We start from the raw sequence: 26134 nt of genomic DNA, 5'->3' as shown, positions 1-26134 counted from the left end.
TAAATGTTTCATAATATTTTTCTTCATTACCCTTTCATACACTTTCATAATATGTGATGTTAGACTCACAGGCCTATAATTACTTGCCTCTAGTCTTGATCCACTTTTGAAAGTAGGGGTAATATATGCTAATTTGTGCTCATCATAAATCTTGCCTGTATCTACACTTTGTCTTAATAATATTGCAAGTGGCTTTGCGATAGAATGAACTACTTTCTTTAACAAAATAGCAGGAATTCCATCAGGCCCTGCAGCAGCTCCATTTTTTAATTTCATTAATAGCCTGCACAATATCAGCTTCATTAATATCTATGTCAGCTAAATATTCACTATTTTCATCCCTTACTTCTATATCATTATCTTCATTATCTATTCTAGGGGTGAATTCTCTCTTATATCGTTCTGCCAGTATGTTGCAAATTTCCTTTTTTTCATTCGTTAATCTCCCTTCAATTCTCAGAGGGCCTATTTCTATTCTTCTTTTATTCATCTTCTTCGCATATGAGTATAATAGTTTGGGGTTTTGCTTGATATTTAATAGGGTTTTTTCTTCCAAGTCCCGTTTTTCATTTTCTTTTGATTGTATAATCTTTTGTTCTGCATTTTCTATCTTACTTTTTAGTTCTATAACTTTCCATGCATTTTTTTCTTTTGCAAGACCTTTTTTCCACTTTCTGATTTTCTGGAACAAGATCCTTCTGTCTCTTGGTATGCATGAATGATGTTTACTTTTCTTCTTCGGTATATATTTTTCCACTATTTTCTCCAATATTTTATATAATATCTCCGTATTTACCCTTATGTCATCACTTACGAAAATGTTATCCCAATCTTTGTTTAATTCTTCATTAATTTCTGACCATTTTATATTTTTACTGTAGAAGTTGTATTTTCCATATCCTTCCCACTTTTTCATTTCTTGCTTATCTCTATTTTCACTTGCTTTGGAGTGAACTGTTAATTCTATGACATTATGGTCTGAAATATTCGCATTATAAACTATTATTTCTTTAACATAATTCATCTCGTTCACAAATACTAGGTCTAAAGTATTTTCCTTTCTTGTTGGCAGGTGATTTATTTGTTGAATGTTGTATTCTAGTAGCATATCTAATAGCTTTTCAAATTGCCTCTTATCTTCTGCACTACTATTACTCTCTTTTTTATATGTATAAGTACAACCACAATCTCCTATTCGTTCTTTCCATTCTACGAAAGGAAAGTTGAAGTCACCAGATAGGAGAATAGTCCAGTCCTTGTGATTTCTACATATATCATCCAATTTTTCAATTATTAAGTCAAACTCTTTAGTATTAGGAGGTCTATATATTACTATGTTCATCAATTTTTCAGAATCAAATTCTACCGCTATTAGTTCACATTCTGAGTTACTATATTTCTCATATATTTTTCCTTGTTTTTTGTCTTTCCCATATATTGCGGTTCCCCCTTGATTCCTATTTTTTCTATCTGATCTATAAGTTTGGAACCCTTTATTTGATCATCATTCCCAGTCTCTTGGGAATACCAGGTTTCACTTATATTCATTATATCTATTTTCTTTTCATTTTGGGTTAGTTCTTCTAAGTACTCTATTTTTCTTTTTGAGTTACTCGTAACTAAACCCTGCGCATTCATCACTATGATGGTTTGCGTGTTTTCTCCTTCATTTAATACTGGTAGTAATAAGGAATTTTCCCATGTCTCTTTCCTGTTTCTGGTATGTTGTTCTTTTTTTCATTTCCAGAAATTCTGACATTAAAAAATCCAACTTTTCCATAATATTTGATCTTCCTTCATCATAATTATTCATTTTGTGTCTGAATCTGCAATTTTCTCCGTTTCTGCAATATCCTCTTGCATAATAAATACAGTTATTATCTCTTGGGTATAATTTCGGAGCTGATGCTTTGAAATTTTTTGCTGACACCTCTGCATATCTCATTGGTGGTTTGCTTTTCTCTTTTACCTGATATTCTTGATTTCTCTCTTTATTTGTTTCTTTCTTATTTTGGATTTTATTACTTGGTTGGTTATTTATTTGATTATGATTCATGGCTACAGGGTGCATATATTTGCATTTTTTGTCGAACTTACATCCTTTTCCTTCTTTTAGGTTTTTACATATTTTTGGATGCAGATCTCTGCAATCATCCCCATATCCATCTAAGTATGCACATTTACCATATATTTCATAGTTTTGACATATCTTAGGATGTTTGTAGTAACATCTTTCTCCAAATCTGCAATTCCCTCTTTTCAAAAGGTTGCAGATTTTGTCTTTCTTGTCTATTTTTTCCTCTTTCCCGTCATTGTATAGATCTGGGTAGAGCCTCTTCGGGATTTGCTTTTCTGTTGTCATATCGTAATTTATTTCTTCGTAGGTATGCTGCTTTATTGCCTCATATGTAGTATCAATGAGTATCTCTGCATCCATACTTTTATCTTGTTCTTTGTTTTCCTTATTTTTTTCTGTCATTTCATTTTTGTTTACTTCTCTTCCGTTTTCCTCTTCTTCTTTTTTTTTCTTCTTCTCTCTTCTTTCTTCCTCTTCTTCTTCATCCTCAACTATTTGTACATTCAATCTTGATTTAATAACATTATCTATCCATGATAGACATGTTGAACAAAAAATTCTTGTATCTTTTCTCAAATCTTGTATTACCTCAGCACACTGTGGATGGGTCGGAATGTTGCATGCAGCACATTTTCTGATTAGGTTTTGTGGATTGACTATGCTATACCAAACCTTACACAGTTTGCATGCTTTTGGCATTCTTTTTCCTAATGCATCAATTAGGATATTCACAAGATTCACCTTATTCATTTTCTTTGTCGGAATATGTTGGTTTATGTATATTTTCTTTATGAGTCTCTTGACCACTTGGATTTTATTTGGAACTTCTTCAATTATTTTCAAGATGTTTTCATTAGATTTGTTCCAGTTTGAAGGATTATATCCTTCTAATATATCTATGAATGCTTTTGTATCTTTTTGGTTAGGACTGTTGCTGATTTCATAGATGAGAAATGCCAGTTCCCAAATGGGTGCCTTTCTTTCCTGTGGCACAAATCGTTAGACAACATGGTAAATGTGAAGACCTACAGGGGTAATAGATTGCTGGGGCTCTAAAATCCTAATAATTAATGTTTATATGCCCTGGGAAAATAACAATAATTTTGATCAATGCAGCATGATCCTAGGTGAGAACTAAGTATTATTCACAATTCTCCTGCTGATCGCATTTGTAGAATTGGGGACCTTAACTCTCATCCCACAAAACAATTTTACAATGAACTTACTCGTTTCTGTCATAATCATGCTCTCCATATTCTTATGTACAAAATAGAGTGGACACAATTACAACCTCCTGGCTGGACCATTGCATCATGATTCTAATATAACCTGCAATATTCACTACGATCTTGCAACAGGCTACGATCACGTCCCATTACAGGTGTCATTCAGTACCCCATCCCTCCCTACCGTGAACCCCTAATTGACTGCCCACCAGCTGTAAAGTTGGATTTTATAAACCAAGAGAAAACCAGATACTTTAGGGCGACCATGGAAACCAGGTTACGGTTAATAGTTCAACCAACACACACCTTACTTTGTATTAACACAAATTGTAGAAATGACCACCACAGGAGGGATCTGAATGAATTCTATTCGAACATAATTTCTGCTATGCTTGCTTCGGGCAGGGCTACCTTTAGATTTCATCTAGGTATTTCTCATGATATACCTGGATGGAATGACTTGGTTAAAAATCTGATATATACTCACGAGAAATGTTTTTACTGTGGAGGCAAAATGGTAGCCCAGGGAAGGACACTGCATTACTAATGAGACAGGCGAGAGTGCAGTTCAAACTTGCCCTCAAGCACTGCAGATTAAATGAAAAACTAATGGCTGATGCAATGTCTAGAAACTTAGAATCTGGTGATTGTCCTCATCCTTGAAAAGATATCCAGTCCTTAAATCCCAAAACTTAAAAGCTGTACCAGAAAGTAGGGGAAGCAGTCGGTGACGAGGCTATCGCAAGTATGTGGGGCGATCACTTCAGCAAAAAAATAAAAAGTTAAGTATGACCACTGAGCTGATTAACAGCTCTCCTAGGGCTGGCCCGAAGGACTAGATATTTATATGTGGCTAAGAACCAATTAGTCACATAGCAACAGGATCTACAGCTTAATGTGGGATCCGAACCCCATTATATTGAGAAATATATTTCTATCATCAGAAATAAATTCCTCTGATTCCATGTTGGCCGAGTCGAGAATCGAACTTCGGACCACCAGATTAGCAGCCGAGCGTGAAAACCACTCGTCCAATGAGGAACTAATCACTTCAGCAAGATCCTGAATTACATAAACGATCAAGACTCCCGAAGGGATGTAGATAACCTCCTTACTGATAACATTCAATTTTATTTTGCAGATCGTATTTTACCAGGTAACATCAGCGGTGCCATAAACAGCCTACCTAATAATAAATCGCCTGGCTGCGATGATCTTCCCTTGGAAGCTTTCAAATTCTGCCACCCAATAATCTACATTTTACTGGCTGCCTTATTCAATACGTGCATAATTCACCAATTTCTTCCAGACTCCCTACTTGATAGCATTAATAAAAAACAAGCTAAAGGATGCAGCTGACCCTGGCAACTACCAGCCAATTGCAATCACAACGATTGTGTCGAAGATACTTGAGTCAGTTCTTCTAGTGATACTTCTCCTCTTTCTACACACCACTGATAGCCAGTTCGGATTTAAAGCAAACCACTCAACCGACACCAGGATCTACATACTGAAAGAATTGCTTGTCTATTACCTATCATCTAGCTCTCCTGTTTTCCTTTGTTTTGTGGATGTGAGAAAAGCATTTAGCAGAGTAAACTACCTGAAGCTCTTCCTGAAGCTGTACAAAAGAGGCGCACCTATATATTTAACTGGCATTTTATATTGCTGGTTCTCCACACAGGAATTCTGCGTCAAATGGGGTAATGTATTGTCACACACCTTTGGCTCCCTAAGCAGGCTTCGGCAAGTGGGCATACCTGTTCAGTACGTACACAGATGCCTTGAGTGTCAAACTGAACTCACTCCCAATCGGATGCACTGTCAATGAAACAACTATAAACAACCTCTGTTGCGCAGACGATATGGTTCTGATATCCCCATCAGTGCAACGTCTCTAACGACTCATCGACACTTGCCGCCAGTATGCAGAGGAATTTTATATCCTATACAATGAAACTAAGACCCAATGCATGTTGCTGCTCCTGAGATCATGTAAGCAAATTGCAGAACCACAAATTTCCCTTGGAAATCATCGGCTGGAATTCGTGCACGAATTTCCGTATTTGGATCGCATTATCACGGACGACCTAAAAGATAAGGCAGACATAGAACGGAGGCGTTGTAAACTATGTGCAACTGGCAACATGATTGCAAGGAGTTTTGCCTTATGTCATCGAGACTTGAAACTGGTACTCTTCCGCTCGTATTGCTACAGCATCTATGGGTATTCCCTGTGGATGAACTACACCAGGGAGACTATGAGATGTATCACTGTAAAGCTGGTATCACACTAGTAATTTCTTGCTCGCGGTTTTGATGCTCGCGAGCAAAAGTGTTGTATCGTCATATTAGGAACTTGTGGTTTCACTGGAGCCGTAGGAAAAAGTAAACAAAACTGATTAGCTGATATCATCATGGTGCCCAGAAATTGTCGGACTGTTGCAAGATGTGCTGCAGTGGTGTATTTCTCGGAAACTTACATAAATGCAAGAGTAACAAAAAGCGTTTGTGGGTTCGAGAGTGGCTCAGGAGAAGAGAAGCCAAAGGTCTGAGAGTATGTCCTATCAGCAGCAGCCATCTTGTTTGTTTACACTACGCTGTGGCTCGCGGTTCATGCTGGCTGCTTCTCGTTCTGTCGGGAAGCTAAAATCTCGAGCTAAAAGCTCCCGGTTTTTCATTTTCGCCAGCAATGGCTCGAAGCTGGAGAAAAAAAGGCTGTGTGAGGCCACCTTTATTCATAATGACATTTTGAGACGCCTCACAAACACTCCTTGCTACCACTCTGCTACACAGATATTAACAGAAACCCACCTGGACAATTTAAAAATCAGTGTAAGGTGAACAGTGTCCAGTCTGATCACCCAACTGCGAAACAGCAACAATTAGCTCATACAAATCATCCTATTTAGTGAAGCAAGAAGAATATCTAAATTGTGGGGAAGATGGGAAAATGAGGCGTTGTTCTCTAAGTGACTTAATCTCTGTTTTTGCAAAATGTCATATGCAGAATCTGTCATTATTATTGTATTGCTATGCTTATTGTCATTACTGGTATTTTACTTTTTTCATTATTACTATGATTATAAGCAATATACTTTTTACATTAAATTTTTAACTATTCTCAATCGTAGTACCGGTATGACCAATATTTTAACTTCTATCTTTTATACTACCTCAGCAAATATGGATATTGCCGATTAATCTTCGTTTTTTTATCATGTTATCTTATGTATCTAGACTGTATGTTATTGTCTATTCTTAGTATTCCATGCATATGGCCTTGAGCTGAAAATAAATATTATTATTATTATTATGATTGCCCTTACATTATTATTACAAAGACAGAAAGAATAACATGAGAGAGAGAGAGAGAGAGAGAGAGAGAGAGAGAGAGAGAGAGAGAGAGAGAGAGAGAGAGAGAAGGGGGTTTTGTTTTTACTAGATGTCAAGAGGGAATTATTCATGATTTATGACAGAACAAAAGAGAATAGGTTCTTCATAAGTTAAATATCAAAAGATGGAAATTCAAGATTTATGAAGGAGAGAGAGATGGAGAGGATTTTTTTTTTTTTTTTACCATCGAGTGGGCAACATACAGTATTTGACCATCCAGCGGGCAACATTTCTTACCCTTCTTGTCAATATGTCAAGATAGTTTGGTGACCGCCCCCCCCCCCAACCAAACCCCCCCATTGCTCTGAAGCTACGGAGCAGACTGGGAATCGATTTGCCTTCTTTTAATATTTGGAATAATTTACCATAGAAATGTATAAATGTTGTAATTATAACATGGAAAATATGACAAAATTAATAAGAAAGTAACATCATGTTTATGTATAAAACATATACAGTAATACCCTGAACTTACGTAATGTTAGGTTACAAACCCCCTCGTGCAAGGGGAATTTTCATGTAAGTATGGCACCGTGGCACGGTATCTGAAAGTGTGCTAATAAATGTTTACTTTTGGAGTTTGAACACTGATTGTGACCCTAACCATGCTCCCTAAGTATTAAGCTAACTTTTAAATGAAATTAAATTTGCTGCAATTTAATTTAAAAGTTAGCTTAATACATTTCCTACCCTTAAAAAAGTAAATGGTAAAAACCGATCTATTTTTGGAATTCTTCTTAGCCACTTTTAGGAAGTTCTTCATTCTGCCTCTCTCTTTGTTCTGAAATTCCTTTTCATGAACAAGCAGTGCTTTTTATTTGGACTAATGCAACATTTAATTACGTGTTTATGATTTAGAACGACGCATTTACTTAGAGAGAGAGAGAGAGAGAGAGAGAATTTCACACACGTGTTGAAGGCGCTTGTTCTCATGATTGTTCGAGAATCTCCCAGGTGTGTTATTAGAACTCTGCATGTGCCGTCACGTCGCCAGAAACGTCGCATATTATGATGTAATTGTCTAGATCCTTCTGAAAAGTTCCTGTCGACTCGGCAGTCTGTGACGTTCGCTGGTAGGCTCCGCCCTTTTCAGCTCGCCCCCCCAGATCGCCGTATATATATATATATATATATATATATATATATATATATATATATATATATATATATATATATATATATATATATATATATATGATATATATATATAATATATATATATATATATATACATATATATATATATTTATATATATATTTATTATAGTATATATATATATATATATATATATATATATATATATATATATATATATATATATATATATATATATGCCCTGAGGAAGTAGAAGAGATCAGATCATCAGAGAGAGATAAGAGAAGAAGGAAGAGACGAAGTATAGGAGAGGAAGAAGACACACGAGAGAGTGTGATCAGAAACGAGTTAAGTTGTCCATAGTCGGAGAGGGAGATATGCCAACGATTGAGGAGTAACCTTTCCTTTGAGTATCAAGGATAGACATTGCTTTCTGCAGTACGGAGTCAAGAAGACGTCTGAAGTTCTACACTCTCCTTTGTGGAGCCGTTGCTTCGAGCATTAAATTTCGGCAGCTGCAAAACTGGCCAGCAAGTATTTCATTACAGCACCGTTTCCCCAGTTCACATACTGTAAGATTTTATTTTTATGTAAATAGGAGAAACCATTTGTTAGTAAGCTTGTAAATAAACCTTTGTTCTGTTTGTGTTTCTTTCTATATTCGTATCCCGAGTTTCAACTGTTGTGTTGAATCCCGTTTGTTTATTATATCAAAGAACCCGTAGCGGACCTCTGTGTCCATAACACCCACCTGTCACATTAACTTGACATATTTGACAGCTCTGGTTAAAACAAAAGATGAGGGAAAGATATTTTCATACACATTTTGTAGTTACGGTTACATTATTATTTCTATTATTATTATTTGAAAATATTAATAAACACAAACATGTACCATAAAAATTCAGTCATCTCTCTCAATAAGAGAGAGTTAGAGAGAAGAGTCATTCTTACTTAAAAGAGTGAAATGGAAAGGCTATTTTATTTCATTAAAATACTATCACATACGAATTTTGTAATTACAGTTATATTATTATTGATATTTGAACATAATAATAAACATAGTACATACATGTAGTACCATATAAGACTGCTTGGGGGTTATGTTGGAACCTCTGTAACCTTTTAGGAAGCACTAGGCTTATGGATGGTACAAATTAATGTTAGAATATTAAACTTTTATTTATGATGCATTAGTAATGCTGATTATGCGCTTGGGTGCAGTCATTTATTTTTACCCATAATTCTTGCGTTATGATGTGCGTGGCATGACGCCGTTTTTGTAAAGTAGTGTAACCGGCAAGTTGATCGCCGAAGGTTCTCTGTACTGCTGTATCTCCCACATTCTCCATTAAAGTGACTCATTTATTTGCTTATTTAATAATCCACCATCATGTCCTCTGCAGTCACAGGTTATGGGCCCAGCTCAAGCAAGAGGAACTTGTATTTTGATGGTGATGAAGAGAAATATGAAATGTGGGAGATAAAATTTCTAGCCCATCTGAGACTTCGAAAGCTTATCCTAGACGAAAGTGAAGATCGAACTTCAGCAGAATTCATCGACAAAAATGCTGACATTTTCGCCGAGATCGTTCAAGTTCTAGATGACAAGAGCCTCCAATTAATAATGAGAGATGCAGTCAACGATGGAAGAAAGGCATTAGCGATTCTACGGGACCATTACCAAGGTACAGGCAAACAAAGAATCATCTCCCTCTACACGGAGCTGACGTCACTGAAAATGAGAGGGGAAGAATGTGTGACGGATTATTTTCTTCGAGCTTAGACAACCTCTACTTCGTTAAAGTCAGCTGGTGAGACGATCAGCGACAGCCTTCTTATTGCTATGGTGTTGAAGGGTCTTCCAGAGGAATTTACTCCATTTAATACTGTTGTTATGCAGAAGGATAGTGAGCCTACGTTTCTGGAATTCAAGTCTCTGCTACGGAGTTATGAAGAAAGCCTGAGGAGTCGAGAGGCACATAGGCCTAATGTGAAGAGTGAGAACATCCTTAAGGTGAATTATAAGAATCCTGATTTTCAGTGTGGTGGGTCTGCCAGTGGCTCATCAGTAAGGTGTTACTCATGTGGTAAGCCTGGACATAAGTCTTTCGAGTGTAGGTTGAAGAAAGACAGAGGTAAGTGGTGCAAAGAATGCAAAACCATTACACACAATTTTGATAAATGTAGAAAGGCTAATAGGCCTGCTAGATTTTCTAGTGCAACTGTGAATGTTTGTAAGCCTAGATCCGCTAATAATTATAATGATGAAGAATGTTGTTTCAAAATAAGTTGCTCTGTTGATAACATATCTACAGATGTATGTAATGTTCTTGTTGATTGTGGTGCTACTACCCACATCATTACTGATAAATCCAAGTTTAAGTGTTTTGAGGAAGACTTTGATGAATCAAAACATGTGGTTGAACTTGCAGATGGTGCAAGATGCAAGAATATTGTTAAAGGTAAAGGTAAAGCTAAAATTGTATAAAACAGAATGTTGTTCTTGATAATGCCGTGTATATTCCTACTTTTAAGCAGAATATATTTTCTGTACAATCAGCTGTTAGTAAAGGAGCTACAGTAAGCTTTAATCTTAATCATTCTGAGTTGATAAGCCCAAATGGTGTGTCTTTTGAAATAAATAAGAAAGGTAAGCTGTATTATCTAAATAATGTAAGCTCATGTAAATCTCGTTCACTAAAGGAGTGGCATAAGGTTTTGGGACACTGCAATGTTAAAAGACATTTTGAAGTTAGAAGATAAAGCTGAAGGTATGAAAATTAGTGACAAAAGTAATTTTGATTGCATAACTTGTCATGAAGGTAAAATGCATTTATCTAGGAACAGATTACCAGATGAGAGACCAAAGAGTAAAGTGGAATTTGTACATTGTGATCTTGCTGGACCAATGAGTATTGAATCAAGGGAAAAATCTAAATATTGTATTGTTTTTGTAGATGATTATTCAGGATCTGTTTTTGTTTATTTCTTGAAACAGAAAAGTGATGCACTTAATGCTAATAAGAAATTCCTTGCTGATACTAGTTCTTATGGTGTTGTTAAAAGATTAAGGTGTGATAATGGAGGAGAATTTACTTCTTCAGAATTTAAAGAATTTCTGGTAAGTAATAAGATTAAACAAGAATGTCTTCACCAAATTCACCACACCAAAATGGTACTGCTGAGAGAATGTGGCGTGCATTGTTTGAAATGGCTAGATGTCTCTTAATTGAAGCAAAGCTACCAAAATTCATGTGGAATTATGCTGTTAGGGCAGCTGTTTATATAAGGAATAGATGCTACAGTTCTAGACTAGATAAAACCCCATATGAAGTGTTAATGTCTAAGAAGCCTAAACTTGAAAATATGCATATTTTTGGTTCCCTGTGTTATGCTTATGTAGAAAAGAAAGCTAAGCTTGACCCAAGATGTGAAAAGGGAATATTTGTTGGCTATGATTCATACATTCCTGCTTATCTTGTATATTATCCAGGAACTGACAGTTTGAAAAAGGTTAGGTTAGTACATTTTACTGATAAATTCAATTTTGATAAATCCCAATGTCTAAAGGAAGATGGTGAATCAGAAGATAGTGAATCGGATTCTGATAATGAGAATCAAAGTGATCCTGTTTCTAAACCTATCCTTGTTGAAGATGAGCATAGTGAAATTAATGCAGATTTGACTGAAACTGAAAGGGAAGGTGAGTCCCGTTATCCAAGTAGGGAGCGAACTGCTCCCAAATATCTTGAAGAATATGTTGATCCTGATAAGGTTGATTTACTGGGCTATTCTGTTCATTATTGTTGTAAGGTAACTGAAATTCCTGAAAGCTATAGAGAGGCATTAAATTCACATGTGGCTCACAAATGGAAAGCTGCAATGGATGATAAGATTCAATCTTTAAGCGATAACAATACTTATGAATTGTGTAGTTTACCAAACAACCGTTGTATTGTAGGTGGACGATGGGTATATGCCATTAAAGAAGGGTTAAATGGTGAAGAGCAATATAAAGCTCGCTATGTTGCAAAAGGGTATTCTCAAATTGAAGGTGTTGATTATACTGATACTTTTTCTCCTACTGTGCATATGACCTCAATTAGAATGCTTATGCAATTGGCAGTACAACATGATTTAATTGTGCATTGTATGGATTTTAAAACTGCCTATCTTAATTCTGATATTGATTGTGAAATATTTGTTCAACAGCCTGAAGGTTACAATGAAACTGGTAGTAATAATGAACAATTGGTTTGGAAACTGAATAAATCTCTGTATGGTTTAAAGCAATCGGGCAAAAATTGGAATAATATGCTCCATGATTTCTTAATTCAAAATAATTTTGAGCAGTCATTAAGTGATCATTGTGTGTATGTTAATAAAAGACATAACTCACATGTAATTATTTTGGTTTGGGTTGATGAAATGATCATTGCCAGTAGTAATGAGAAAGCTCTGTTTGACACTAAACGTGTATTATGTCATAGATTTAAGATGAAAGATTTGAGGAAACTTTCATGGTTTTTGGGTGTTGACTGTTGAGTTTGTTTTTGATTACCATGATGCATATATTTGTTTGATGTGTAGTAATTTGCAGATTGATGAGAATAAAAGTTTATGAGGGGGTGTTAGAATATTAAACTTTTATTTATGATGCATTAGTAATGCTGATTATGCGCTTGGGTGCAGTCATTTGTTTTTACCAATAATTCTTGCGTTATGATGTGCGTGGCATGACGCCGTTTTTGTAAAGTAGTGTAACCGGCAAGTTGATCGCCGAAGGTACTCTGTACTGCTGTATCTACCACATTCTCCATTAAAGTGACTCATTTATTTGCTTATTTAATAATCCACCATCATGTCCTCTGCGGTCACAATTAACAGCTCTGAGGGCTCACGACATGCCTAGCAAGCCGGTGAGCCACTATAAATTGCTCATGAACCGCATGACTCTCCAAGAAAATGTCAACAACTGGAACGCGATCTTAACAGCTAATGGAATGCGGATCAACAAGGATAAGACAGAGATCATGCACCTATCACGAACATCAAGTAACGTAGATGTAGAATTAGAAGGTCAGACATTGAAACAGTGTAGAAATTTCAAACACTTAGGAGTAGAGTTTAGTGACCAAAACGATTCAAAACTGGAAATAACTACCCAAATACAGAAATTCAGTAACAGTCTGTATCTGCTGTACCCACCAATGAAAGGCAGAAATATACCTCACTATTTTAAGACCAATATTGACTTATGGCCATGAATTATGGACATTAACATCAAGAACTAAAAGCCAACTCCAAGCAGCTGAAATGAAAGCCCTAAGACTCCTAAAAGATTTAACAAGACTGGATAGGCTACGCAATGAAGACATTAGAAGAGAACTGGAAGTGGTGGAGATACTAGATTTTGTGGAGAGAGGACAGCTTAGATGGTTTGGACACACCAAAAGAATGGAGGAGTGATATCCTATAAGGATTTTGGAATGGACACCGGAAGGAAGGAGACCGGTAGGAAGACCAAAAATGAGATGGCTACACAACATAGAGAGAGGAGTAGAAAGGAGAGGCGCCAGTTTGCGGGAGGTTGATGAGATGAGGTGAGGCTCTATGATGATCGCCAAGAATGGCGACAGTTCCTGAAGCAGGGCGACTGACAGGCCTGGAGGCCTACCTGGCTTCTGGTGAGAAAGGTGAGATTTAATGTTTAATTCACACTGAAGAGCTTGAAATACAACTTTTAGGTCAAAGCAAATATTAAAATATCGAGAGAGAGAATGTGTAGAAAAATGCACATTAGTGCGCGTTTGTTTTTTTACAATTTACATATATGTATTGAGTTTGGTTGTGGTAGTTTTCATGTTTAAATAATGTTTGCTCAGGAATAGTTTTATTCTGAACCATGTATTTAAGTTTTGCCAGGTTGTTCGCCACCGAACACTAGGCTTAGAAACCGTTGTCGGCAGTGAGCGACCTCAGGAAGGCAGTACGGAGAGTTTACCGTAAGATACAGCACTAAAACAGTCTTCTCCGGAATTGAGGAAAATTTATTACAGCCAAGAAGCAATGGCTGTCACACATTAGATTGAGAACCGTGGCTCTAGACGTAACTTCTGGATGAACGTCATCGTCTTCAACACCTAATACCTACTACTCATCACCACAACCTTCGTCACTGAATGACCTAAATGACTGGCTATTTGTTGAGGTAAGGTTTGCAATATGTACGGTGCATTTGCTTTGTAAACTTTTAACAATAGTACGTTTACCAAAAGCATATATATACAATTAATATAAGATAGATATATATAATATAATATATATATATATATCTATATATATATAATATATATATATCATATATATAATTATATAGTGAAGTCGGAAGTGTCTCATATTACGTTTAAGATTTTGTCATTGATAGTCATTAATTAAATTTACTTCAGTTAGGTTTTTCGAACGTTAATGATAATTTAAGGAGTAAATTTGATGTTACCTTTATTGATATGAGGTTTTATATTTCCATATAGTTTACTTAACGTTCAAGTTTTTTTTTTTTTTTTTCAAGACTAAGTATACATATATGCACACATTTATGTTTGTAGCCCCTTGCATTTCAGGTTTATATGTTTCGTGTAATGGGTTACAGATCCTTCTGATGTTTCGATAAATAAGGGGCAATAGTGCGGACCGAATGCAGGTTCTCTGACGGAGAGAGAGAACCTCCCATGTTTGAAACTCGACCAGGATCATCCTACTCGCCAGTCACTATTCTTATTGTTGTTGATTGTCATAATTTTTTCAGTTTAATTGTAAATAAAAATAATTTTTATAACATATTTTTGCTTCACCTTGAAACTTAATTGCTTTTCGAAAAAGATGTTTATTTACATCGACAGCTGTTTTGTGATTTCAGTATCATACAGTATTTATGTACGAAAATAAATATGATAAAAAATTTTCGTACCAATTTTACACATGGAAGCATGAAACTTATAAATTACATAACAATTAAACCTATACACGTCTGCAGCTCGAAGATTTAGTCACAAACACAATATGAAAGAATGCAGTAATTAGTAAAGAAGGAGTGTTGTTCTACGAAAGAAAATAAAACATTTACTGATCATTTTACTTGATTTTACCAACGAGAAGGAAAACTGACTGACTTCAATACAATGAGAGAAAGCGGCAATGCTTGTTGATACATGGGTAACTAGACTACTTATCAAGCCTTCTTTAAGACGGATTCATTTAGTTTGTATTAGTTATTTATGTAATTTAATATTTATCATTTTATAGATATTTTGCTGTGTTAATATAAATTGTACAAAGGGTAATCTAAGATGACTCAGGGTGTTTTGGGATGATGGTTTGAGGGGTATTTTTGTTTGAAATTATATTAAATTGTGTTTGTATGGTGATTTGAGGTCTATTTTAATTTGAACTATCAAATTAAGCAGTGAACTGTCAAAGTATGCAATTTTAAGCATTTTAGTTGAAGGGGTATCTGGTATTGGGCTGCTGTTAGCATTTTAGAGGAGATTTTGCATAGCGGCGTAGTAGATAAACTTAACTTTAGTTGCGCGGCCTGATTCTCGCCAGTTGTCAATCAGTACAGGTGCCTCCCTTATTTGGGGGGGTCCAGGTCCCCACCCCCCAGCCAGGTCAGGGTATGTCGCCCTAAGTTAGGTTAGGTAGGTAAGAACTGTTTAGGTCAGGACCTACCATTATAGGAAAGGTTATGTCCATTTATGTATAACTAACCTGTCCGTGGTGGGAATCAGGCCTCGTAACTAAAGTGGTGTAATTTTTCTAATACAAAAACACTAAGGTTGCAAGTTAGAGGTTTAAAGGTTGTTTATGAGCAGCAGAGGCAAGGGACAGGCCATTACACTGGTGTGCAGTGTCATAGAAACCATACAGATGCAAAAATGATCATCGCTAAGTTCCTGCTCACATAATGTAGCACCAGGGAGGATCATACAGTGGTAACAACCTTCATTGGTTTATTAATGTTTATTTATTTTTGACATACTTTGCAAGAAGCTAGAGTTACTCATCTGACAAGATTAGTGTTATTTAATTGTAATTTACTGTATTTTCAATAAGATTTTAATGCGTCATAGTTTTTACAAGCTTTTGTACACCAAGATATTATATTAAGTCAACTTTACAACATTTGTTGGTGTCCACTTTTAGTCATGTATCCAGTTCTTTATAAAATAAAAATGCATTTTTCATGACAGCTTATGAGCGATCTAAAATTGAAGGCAACAGGATCAATTGTGCAGAGGCAGACCCAAAGGAGGATGAAGTGTGCCACTTCGCGGATACTTGGCTTAATAACTGTAAAAAAGGAAACTTGTGGGGATTTAAATCTTCAAGGCCCTGCATTCTTTTGACTGTCAATAGGGTAAATATTAATTTTTTGTGTTTGCTTTTCTCTCATGTAGGTCTATAAATGACAAAATGCATATGTCATCTTAAAATCTAGATTTTAAATTATATTGAATTATTATAGCCAATATGCTGTTACATTTGATGTGAAAGATGCATTGCTTTAGTATTTGATCAGGCGTGGTATTAGTATCCACATCCAGTAGTGTCTTCAGAAATTTGATTGGGGGGAGGGAAGGGGGCTGATTTTTCCATACCACCCAGTCTCTCTCTCCCCCCGAATTGATGAAACCAAGCCCCACCTAGGAATAGGAAAGATGTACCTCCAAACTACAGAACTAAATGCTTTATTTTTAGATATTTTAGACATTAGTATGAATGAAGCAACATTAATATTGATCACAGAAAAAAGGATTTCCTGATGATTCAATCAATCTTGTCAGCAAATGCAGAAGAAACAGGAAAGATGCATATATTTGTAACAGCCTTCTATACTATGTTTTTTTCCATCTGTCCATCCACCTGTGGTGTTTGCACATGGTAACATTGCGTCCCGGGCTTTAAATAATATCCTATTTCGAATATTAACTGTTGTCATTCGCATACAGTAAATTATTAAAACACTTTTCAGTTGCAAATGTACACCCAGATATCCTTTTATTTACCTAAAACTTACACATAGCGTAACTATTTAAAGCATGGGATGCAGTGTTACCATGTGAAAACACCACAGGCCGATGGACAGATGAAAAAAACAGAGTATAGTTACTGGATAATTTTCAGGACACCTTTCTAAAATCTCGCACGCTGACAGTGTAAGAAAGTCCTTTCCAACTGCATCCCACCTTCCAAAGCTTGGGTTCAACTTCAAATTTCTCAGCATCGGTTATATGGTCAAGTATATCACTTTTATACATATTCAGTGCAGGAACCAAGTTCTGGAATGAGATGTTACTGAAATAACTTGACATTATTGAGCACAATGACCTAGCAACACTGTGATAATAGCAAATCTATCATGAAACTGAGCAATGACAAAATCCAAGAATGGCAAAAAAAGGGCTCTCATAATATTCCTCTACATTGTTATATACGTATGGAGGATTAGTTATGTGTTGCTGGCTAATAGCTACTCTGGGCATTATAACTGTATTATATAAAGTTCATGATATATATATATTAATATAATTAATATATATTATATATCTATATATAAATCATATTATATATATATATATATATATTATTCGAGCTAAAAATGTCCTGTGATATCTAATTCGCTCTACCTCAGAATTGATATATTTTCATATATGTAAACCAAAGGGGAATATTTTAGTTGGTAATAATTTCGTCCCCTAATGGGATCGAACCACCGTCCAGCACACTGGAACGAAATCAGGACGACATTGACGTTAACGATTCGGTGATTTGTAAGGTCAGAATCGGTACAAACTTATAGCCTCACTTGTTAGCCGAATCGATAACTTCACTGTCGTCCTGATTTCGCTCCTGTCCGCTGGACGGTGGTTCGATCCCATGAGGGGACAAAATTATTATCAACTAAAAAATTCTTCTTCGGTTTACATATATGAAAATATATAAATTCCAAGGTAGAGCGAATTAGATATTAAAGGAAATTTGTACCTTAATACATACATACGGTGACGTGATAACTCATACCATTTTTTATATACTATATATACATCGACCTACAAATGTCCTTTAATATCTAATTTGCTCTACCTCGGAATTAGTATATATATATATATATTTATATATTTTTATATATATTTACAGTAAGTCCTCGGGTTACGCCGGTCTCGACTTACGATGTTTCGTGGTTACGAACGCGCCCCCATAAAAATATAAAAAATAATATTTTGCGTCGTTCCGTCTTACGCGGTTTAGCGTCGTAAGCAACGTAAACAAACGCGAACTAGTTCCGGGCGCACGGCGGAAGAATACGCTTTGTGGGGGAGAGGACGGCGTCGCTTCGCTACGCTCATTCCTCGCCCATACGCCATTTTGATTGTTTACACTGCCTCTCTCTCCCTCGTGTTGTATCGTTTTTGTAACTTTTTGCTCTTTGTTATGGCTCCCAAGCGCAAGGCGGACTCTTCTGATGGTAGTGCATCGAAGAAAAGAAAGGCCATCACCATGGAAGTTAAAGTGGACATTATAAAGCGATCTGAGAAGGGAGAAACGCCAACAAACATTGGCCGCTCGCTTGGCCTTAGCCGTTCGACCGTTGCTACCATTATCAAAGATAAAGAGCGCATCGTTGAACATGTGAAAGGATCTGCTCCTATGAAAGCGACAGTGATAACTAAGCAGCGTAGTGGTCTAATAATTGAAATGGAAAGGTTATTGGTGCAACTTCTGGAGGTTCTTTTTCTCTTCACTAACCTCCCCCAGTCTCTCCAGCACCGCAGCTTCCTCTCCAGTGTGCAAGCCAATCAAATTAATAAAGGTAAGGAATTGTTCTCTCGTTGTTATTGATAGGTATTTACATTAAATCATGTGGTATTTTTCAATGTTCCGACTTACGCTGAAAATCGTGTTACGACGCATCTTAAGAACGGATCAACGTCGTAACTCGAGGACCCCCTGTATATATATTTATATAGTATGAGTCATATCACATTGCCGTGATTCATATACATACATCGAGCTACAAATGTCCTTTGATACCTAGAGTCATATCACATTGCCGTGATTCATATGCATACATCGAGCTACAAATGTCCTTTAATACCTAATTCGCTCTATATGTTAACCGAAGGTGAATTGTTTAGTCGATAAGAAATTCGTCGGAGCCAGTTATCCAAGAAATTTCTTATCGACTAAAAAATTCCCCTTCGGTAAAATATATAAAAATATATTACTTCCGAGGTAGAGCAAATTAGATATTAAAGGACATTTGTAGGTCGATGTATATGTATAGTATATAAAAAATGGTATGAGTTATCACGTCATCGTGATTCATAAATACGTATTAAGGTGCAAATTTCCTTTAATATCTAATTGGCTCTACCTCGGAATTATTATATTAATTTCATATAAGTTAACCAAAGGGGAATTTTTTTAATTGATAAGAAATTTATCGGCTCAGGGGCGCAGACCGTGGAACTAATAATTAAGGACGTACAGTGAAGCACTTTAAACCACAAGGCTATGAGCTGACGAACATCTTATCAACTAAAAAATTTCCCTTCGGTTAACTTAAATGAAAATTTATTAATTCTGAGGTAGAGTGATTTAGATATTAAGATATTAAAGGACATTTTAGCTTAATGCTATATATATATATATATATATATATATATATATATATATATATATATATATATATATATATATATATATATAAATATAAATATAAATATTTAGTGGTCCGACGAGGAACCAGAGTAATTTATTTCTGGTGATAGAAATTCATTTCTCGATACAATGCGGTTCGGATCCCACAATAAGCTGTAGGTCCCGTTGCTAGGTGACCAATTGGTTCCTAGTCACGTAAAAATATATAATCCTTCGGGTCAGCCTTAGGAGAGCTGTTAACCCTTTAACACCAATTGGACGTATTAAACGTCGATATAAATTGTCTATTGGGTGCCGATTGGACGTATGGTACGTAGATATAAAAAAGTTGTTTTTAAAATTCGCGGAAAAATAGTTATAGGCCTACTAGGCGAAAACTCTTGAATCACGCACTTTGGGGGATGCTGGGAGCTCACGGATCAAGGCGTTGTTTTGTTTACAATCGTTATGCAGGCGCGCAAGCGCGAATTTCTTTCTTATCGCACTAAAAAGTATCAGCGACACATCTCAGAAATTATTTCATCACTTTGACATAATTTTTGCACCATTTTAAATTAACCGTTACATGGAGTATTATATATGAAAATGTGTGCAATTTCATGTAGAATACAACTAAAAACAACTCATGGTTGTAGCTTTTATCAGTTTTGAAATATTTTCATGTAAATAACGATAAGTGCCAAAATTTCAACCTTAGGTCAACTTTGACTCGACCGAAATGGTAAAAAAACGCAATTGTAAGCTAAAACTCTTATATTATAGTAATAATCAATCATTTAAATTTATTTTGCAACAAATTGGAAGTCTCTAGCACAATATTTCGATTTATGCTGAATTTATGAAAAAGAAAACATTTTCCTTAAGTCCGTGTGGTAACTCTTCCGAAAAAAATCAGAAATTTTTTCGTCTGATTGTCGTAATGTTTGCACCATTTTAAATTAGCCGTTACATAAAGTTTTATATATACAAATGTGCACAATTTCATGTAGAATACATCAATAAACAACCCATGGTTGTAGCTTTTATCAGTTTTGAAATATTTTCATATAAATAACGATGTGCCAAAATTTCAACCTTCGGTCAACTTTGACTCGACCGATATGGTCGAAAAACGCAATTGTAAGCTAAAACTATTACATTCTAGTAATATTCAATCATTTAACTTTATTTTTCAACATATTAGAAGTCTTTAGCACAATATTTTGATTTATGGTGAATTTATGAAATAAACTTTTTCCTTACGTCCGCGCGGTAACTTCCGAAAAAATCATAAATTTTTTCGTCCGATTGTCGTAACGTTTGCACCGTTTTAAATTAGCCGTTACATAAAGTTTTATACATGAAAATGTGCGCAATTTCATGTAGAATACAACTAAAAACAACCTATGGTTGTAGTTTTTATCAGTTTTGAAATATTTTCATATAAATAACGATATAGAAAAAATTCGTCCTTCGGTCAACTTTAACTCTACCGAAATGGTCGAAAACTGCAATTGTAAGCTACAACACTTACATTCTAGTAATATTCAATCAATTAACTTCATTTTGAAACAAACGGGAAGTCTCTAGCACAATATTTCGATTTATGGTGAATATTTGAAAACCGCTTTTTTTTGCGTCCGTGCGTTACGAATTCATGCATCATTTTGTGATAATATTTTCTCTGTGTTGCTTTGATCGTTTTACAATGTGTTATATACCAAAAGGATTGCAATTTAGTGTCCAATACAACGGGGAAAAAATTAATTCGTTAGCTTTAACCGTTTTGCTCACAGCGCGATTTGAATACAATTATATATGAAATTTTGTTTTCGGGCTATCATATATCCCATTATTTATATATAATGATATTTTTTTTCATTTCTGATGGTTGCATACTAAACTTCACGCAATGCCAAAAAAAGGAGCCATAAATGAACTCTTAATCTTGAAAACTAAGCGTGCTGTGATTTAAAAAAAAAAAAAAAAAAAAAAAATTCCACTTCGGCGCTCACTCCCAGACCCCGCCGGCATACGGGAGACGATTTTTATCATACCCCTTCGACGTTAAAGGGTTAATCAGGTCAGTGGTCTGGTGAAACTAAGATATACTTAAATTTTTTCACTTCGACTTAGAGGAGCCAGAGGGGACCATGTCCAAGTGCCCCCCACTCCCTGCCCGCCCGCCCTCTGCGGGCACTACTGTCCTCATCAAATGTTTTTAGAATCTCATGATTACAGGATTTTTTTTTTTTTATCTAGCAAGAATCCCATTTGTAAGCAGTCATAAGAAGGTCTTCTCAATTATTAAGAATGCTCATATAACTCATAACACTTGCGTTATTTCTGCCAAAATGTAATTAAAGAGGCAATTGGCAAAATACGTAAATTATTTATAGTGGATAAAGATTGGTATTTTACATGTATTTTTATATATCGTAGTCGCTGTTTCGTCCTCAAAGGAGTTACCCTCCATAGTGTGTGACAGTGCCCCATGGTGACTATACTGATATCAAAGAAATATCTTAATGGCCTGGTCTTGTAGCCAGGTATTGAGTCGCAATAGCAGCGAGCGACAACTCCTCCAGTTACTAAGAATAGACGTCGGGCCAGTGCGCATGCGCATGTTTACAACAAGCAGGTCGGACATCTTCCCTACTTTCTTTTGGTACCATTTGGCTTACGACGTTCCGAGGTTACGACGCTTTTCAATTATATTCATCAGAAGTTATTTCCAGTGTTACGACGCATGTTCCAGGGTTACAACGCATGTTCCAGAGTTACGACGCCTACAAACGCTGATCTGGCAGATGAAATATGACACCAAAAATGCAAAATAATCAATATTTAAATGTTTTTTTGATGAAAAATGCAATAAGAATGTAGTGTACATAGTTTTGAATGCACCTATAGCATTAAAAGTAAGGTTTTCTTAGGATTTTTGACAATGTTCCGGCTTACAACCACTGTATATATATTGATGCCATATAATAAATTATAATGCTAAGGTCAGTATGACATTATTTCCACAAAGCCTCCAATCGTACTTAGTTGGGTTATTACATATATACTAATGCAATATATAGTACTATATATAGGATTTTGACACACGAGAAACGCTCGGAGCCTGTCTGATTATTTCATTCAGTACTTCATAACACGTGTTTTTGTTGTCACCTTTTTACAAGCTGACATGCTGAATGATCTTGCACACTGCGAAACACAAAAGCAGCGCCAGGAACATCAGTTTCTTTCAACTTAATGTTAGGAAATTTCCTTACTGTGGCCATTACAACATAGGTCGTACTGATTTGTTTGTCTGACCTTTTGTAGCTGTGTGTATCACGTGACCAGCTAAGTGCAAAGTGATGATGTAGTTGCCGATCACTGCTATTGTAAACATTATGACACATACTACAGTATAATGGACTCAAAGACAAAAGCATTTTGTCTAATCTTCAGCGAAGCTGTACCCAGTTTTCTTACGTCAAAAAACTTCAGCAGAAGTGACTATTGCGCATGTGTGTTGGCCATCTTGCTTTACTATTGAGCGGTAAAAAGACCAAGAGCCATTACCCTTCTGGTCCATGCAGCGTCAAGTGCATCAAGCCAGTGCTTTTCATTAAAGACATTTCGAGTTTCAATATTTTAAAGTTAATTGCTTATTTTTATGCCCCAGTAAAAACATTTGGTAGATCTAGGGTACCTATCCGCGGCGGCCCAGACTATGGCAGTTGCGGTTTTTCTATGCAGTTTTTACCTACTAAATTGGACGACTATAATTTACCTTTGAACTCTATCCTACGGTAAAGGGGACCCCCTTTGGGAACCGGGGTTTTGGGTGGGGACAAAACACTGGGGAGAATTATGCCGTTCTACTCTGTCCTACAGTAAGGGGTACCCCCAGTGGGAACCGGGGTTTTGGGTGGGGAGAAATCACTTGCCGTGTTATTGTGGTATTTTCCATTATTTATGACATTTAAAACACGAAATATAATCGAAAATAGAGATAACAAAAGCATCGATAGTGGAGCCGTTTCACATCCAAGTCCCATCTACTACTACTACAACACCGAATCCTACTACGCATGCGCCAATTCTACTGCGCATGCGCTAGTTGTAAGGGAGCTTTTGTTCTAAATGCAGACTTCTTAGTGAGGAAAAAAATGGGGGTGTACGGGAGGGGTACATGTATTTAGCCAATCACATTGCAGTATGACCCCTACATTGCTATAGGACCGAGCGAAGATCTGGGGGGTATTCATACATTGAGTTACATAAATTCATTTTCCTAATTTGTTTTTTAATCATGTTATATGAATTCTAGTGTTTATTCCTTTTTCCTTTATCATAGTATTTGTATAATATTTGTTTTGGCATGTTCAATTTTGCCCTATATACCTTGAAATATTAAGTTATAATTGAGGACAGACACCTGAAAATGCCTACGTGGTTGGACTAGAAGTGGGTGTTAGGACGATTCGATACCTACCTTCCTGTCGGTTACGTGAAATTGCAAGTTGCTTGGGATATTTCATACATGATTTATACACAACTCACTCCCTTCCCTTTCCAGTATTCACGTCTGACTGTTTGCGTTTCATCATTAAGAATACCTTTCATACCCATAACCATTTCTTTGTTATAATTTGACCTTATTGGAACATCTATTTATATTATATCCTTTTACACACATTTCAATTTACACCTTTTTCTCCCCTCTCTTTCCATTATCCACCTTTGTCTATTTACGCTCATAATTTGACAATCCTTTCTCACCCATAAACAATTTTGGATAAAATATTACTAATTATTAGAACATTTTCATTGGTTATATCTTAGGCTACCTTCAAGTTTGTCTTCGTTTACGGTTTGGGGGGCGGGGGGGGGGGGCGGTGTTCGTGATTCATTTGGTATTTGGGCGAAAATCCGTTCAGATTCAAGATGGGCAGACTTTCAAGAATCGAAGATCAAGAATCAAAGACGAGGACGAGATTCGGCATACCTAAGTGCGTATCTGAATTGTACCATCTGCCCCTTTAAGGTAAAGTTCCCAAACTATATTCCCCTATTGTTAGAACAATCGTGGTTTAGTAATTTTCAGTTAGAAGTGTTAGATTTTGTTGGTTAGTTATCGTTATTTGCCATATCCACTAGCCAACTACCCATCGTCGCTTGGCCAACTCGTACCTCCTGTGTCCCTCCCCCCCCCCTTCCCCTTAGTGAACATATGGTATGGCTCCGTGGTGGTTGTGGAATTCAAACATGGTGGTTATGTTTACATTTCACCAAATACTTGGTAGATCGATCTATAGAACTATTCCACGGCGACCTAGACTATGGCAGTTGACGTTTTCCTGTTATTTTACTTGCTTTACAAGAGTTGAAAGGAATATTTTTTTCGTTCCACTGGAACTAAACTTTAATTTACCTTTGAACTCGATACGTACCCGTTGGTACCATCATGTAGTCTTCAAAGGTAAATTACTGCTTAGTTACAGTCATCCGAATAAATATTACTTTCAAGTCTTGTACAGAGAGTAAAATAACATAGGAAAACGTCAATTGCCATAGTCTAGGCCACCGTGGATTGCTTCTGTAGAAATACCAAACATTTTAGTTTAAAACTGTGGAACAGATGTTTGTTTTGTATATGAAAACCTGTCTTTGTTTGGCGAGCACATGGCTGGTGCCTTATATGATCCTTGCTAACCTATTTGTGGAAAGCAAAAATTTTAAAGAATTTGTCATTCTGTATAGAAGTTGTAGCTAAAGAATTTTCTGCAATTTATTTTTAATTTAGTTAATCTTTTCAGGTAACAATGTCTACAGTATCCTAGGTGGTAGCCTACATGAGATGATAGCCTAAGATTTAGTGTGAATAATTTAGACTACGGTAGCTATTGTTTGTAGCCTGTAACCTATGGTTATATACTTGAAAGTGATTTAAATAACCTGGATGAGGTAGTAACCTGAGTTTGGGAAGTATAAGAAAAACTAAGATCCTTGGATTTGATAAACGGTATAGAATTTTCCATTTATTTAGCCTGTATGTTTAGCGTGATCTAAATAATCCAGGACTAGGCAGTGCCTAATGTTAAGTAATAAACTTTTACTGAACATCTCATCGTTAGTCTAAGTCGTTAGCCTAGACCATGTAGCCTAGGACTAGACAAAAATGGCAGCTGGTGCCGGATGAGATACTAGCTAATGTTCAAGGTTACATACTAAGTAATGGTGCTTTACATAACCTGTAATCTTGAGTGTGAAGCTAATAATCCTGACTAGGCAGTATCCTAGTTTACGCCTAGAGTAAGGGATAACTTAGGTGTACGTAACATATTTTCGGGTTACTGTTTTATATGTAACTTGCACACTGAATGCAAGTGAATAAAGATATTAATTAAAATTAGGGTTCAGTGGACTTTGTCATGAACAGATTGGAATGCGCAACAGAACAGTCACAAGTGATATGGAAAAGCATCAAGATATCAACGAATACTTTGGGTGATTGAACGCCACAAGTTTACTTAGCAAAACATTGTCAAGCCTCAAACACGAGAGTGCGAGTGCACAAGCTGACCTTGCTGCCAATTGGGAGTCATGTGATCGTGATGTCAGAAAAACGCCTTC

The 26134-nt window shown here is 36.1% G+C and overlaps 1 protein-coding gene across 4 annotated transcripts in view; it reads left to right on the top strand.

Moving 5' to 3' along the window:
• LOC135202283 (sodium/potassium-transporting ATPase subunit beta-1-like) overlaps positions 1-26134 on the top strand; it is a 151904-nt gene that overhangs the window by 71166 nt on the left and 54604 nt on the right. For 3 of the 4 annotated variants that reach the window (XR_010311708.1, XM_064231608.1, XM_064231593.1), the window contains exon 6: positions 16051-16217. Coding sequence is in view for 3 of the 4 variants with exons in the window: in XM_064231608.1 (XP_064087678.1) it covers positions 16051-16217 (167 nt within the window). In the remaining variant the exon portion in view is untranslated. Of the gene's footprint in view, positions 1-9201; positions 12635-16050; positions 16218-26134 lie in introns of those variants that run through there. The other variant, XM_064231616.1, reaches the window with a different exon arrangement.

This window comes from Macrobrachium nipponense, chromosome 23 (genome assembly GCF_015104395.2).
Source record: "Macrobrachium nipponense isolate FS-2020 chromosome 23, ASM1510439v2, whole genome shotgun sequence".
In the NCBI taxonomy this organism is placed as follows: Eukaryota; Metazoa; Arthropoda; class Malacostraca; order Decapoda; family Palaemonidae; genus Macrobrachium; species Macrobrachium nipponense.
This window is presented reverse-complemented; position numbering and strand designations above follow the sequence as displayed.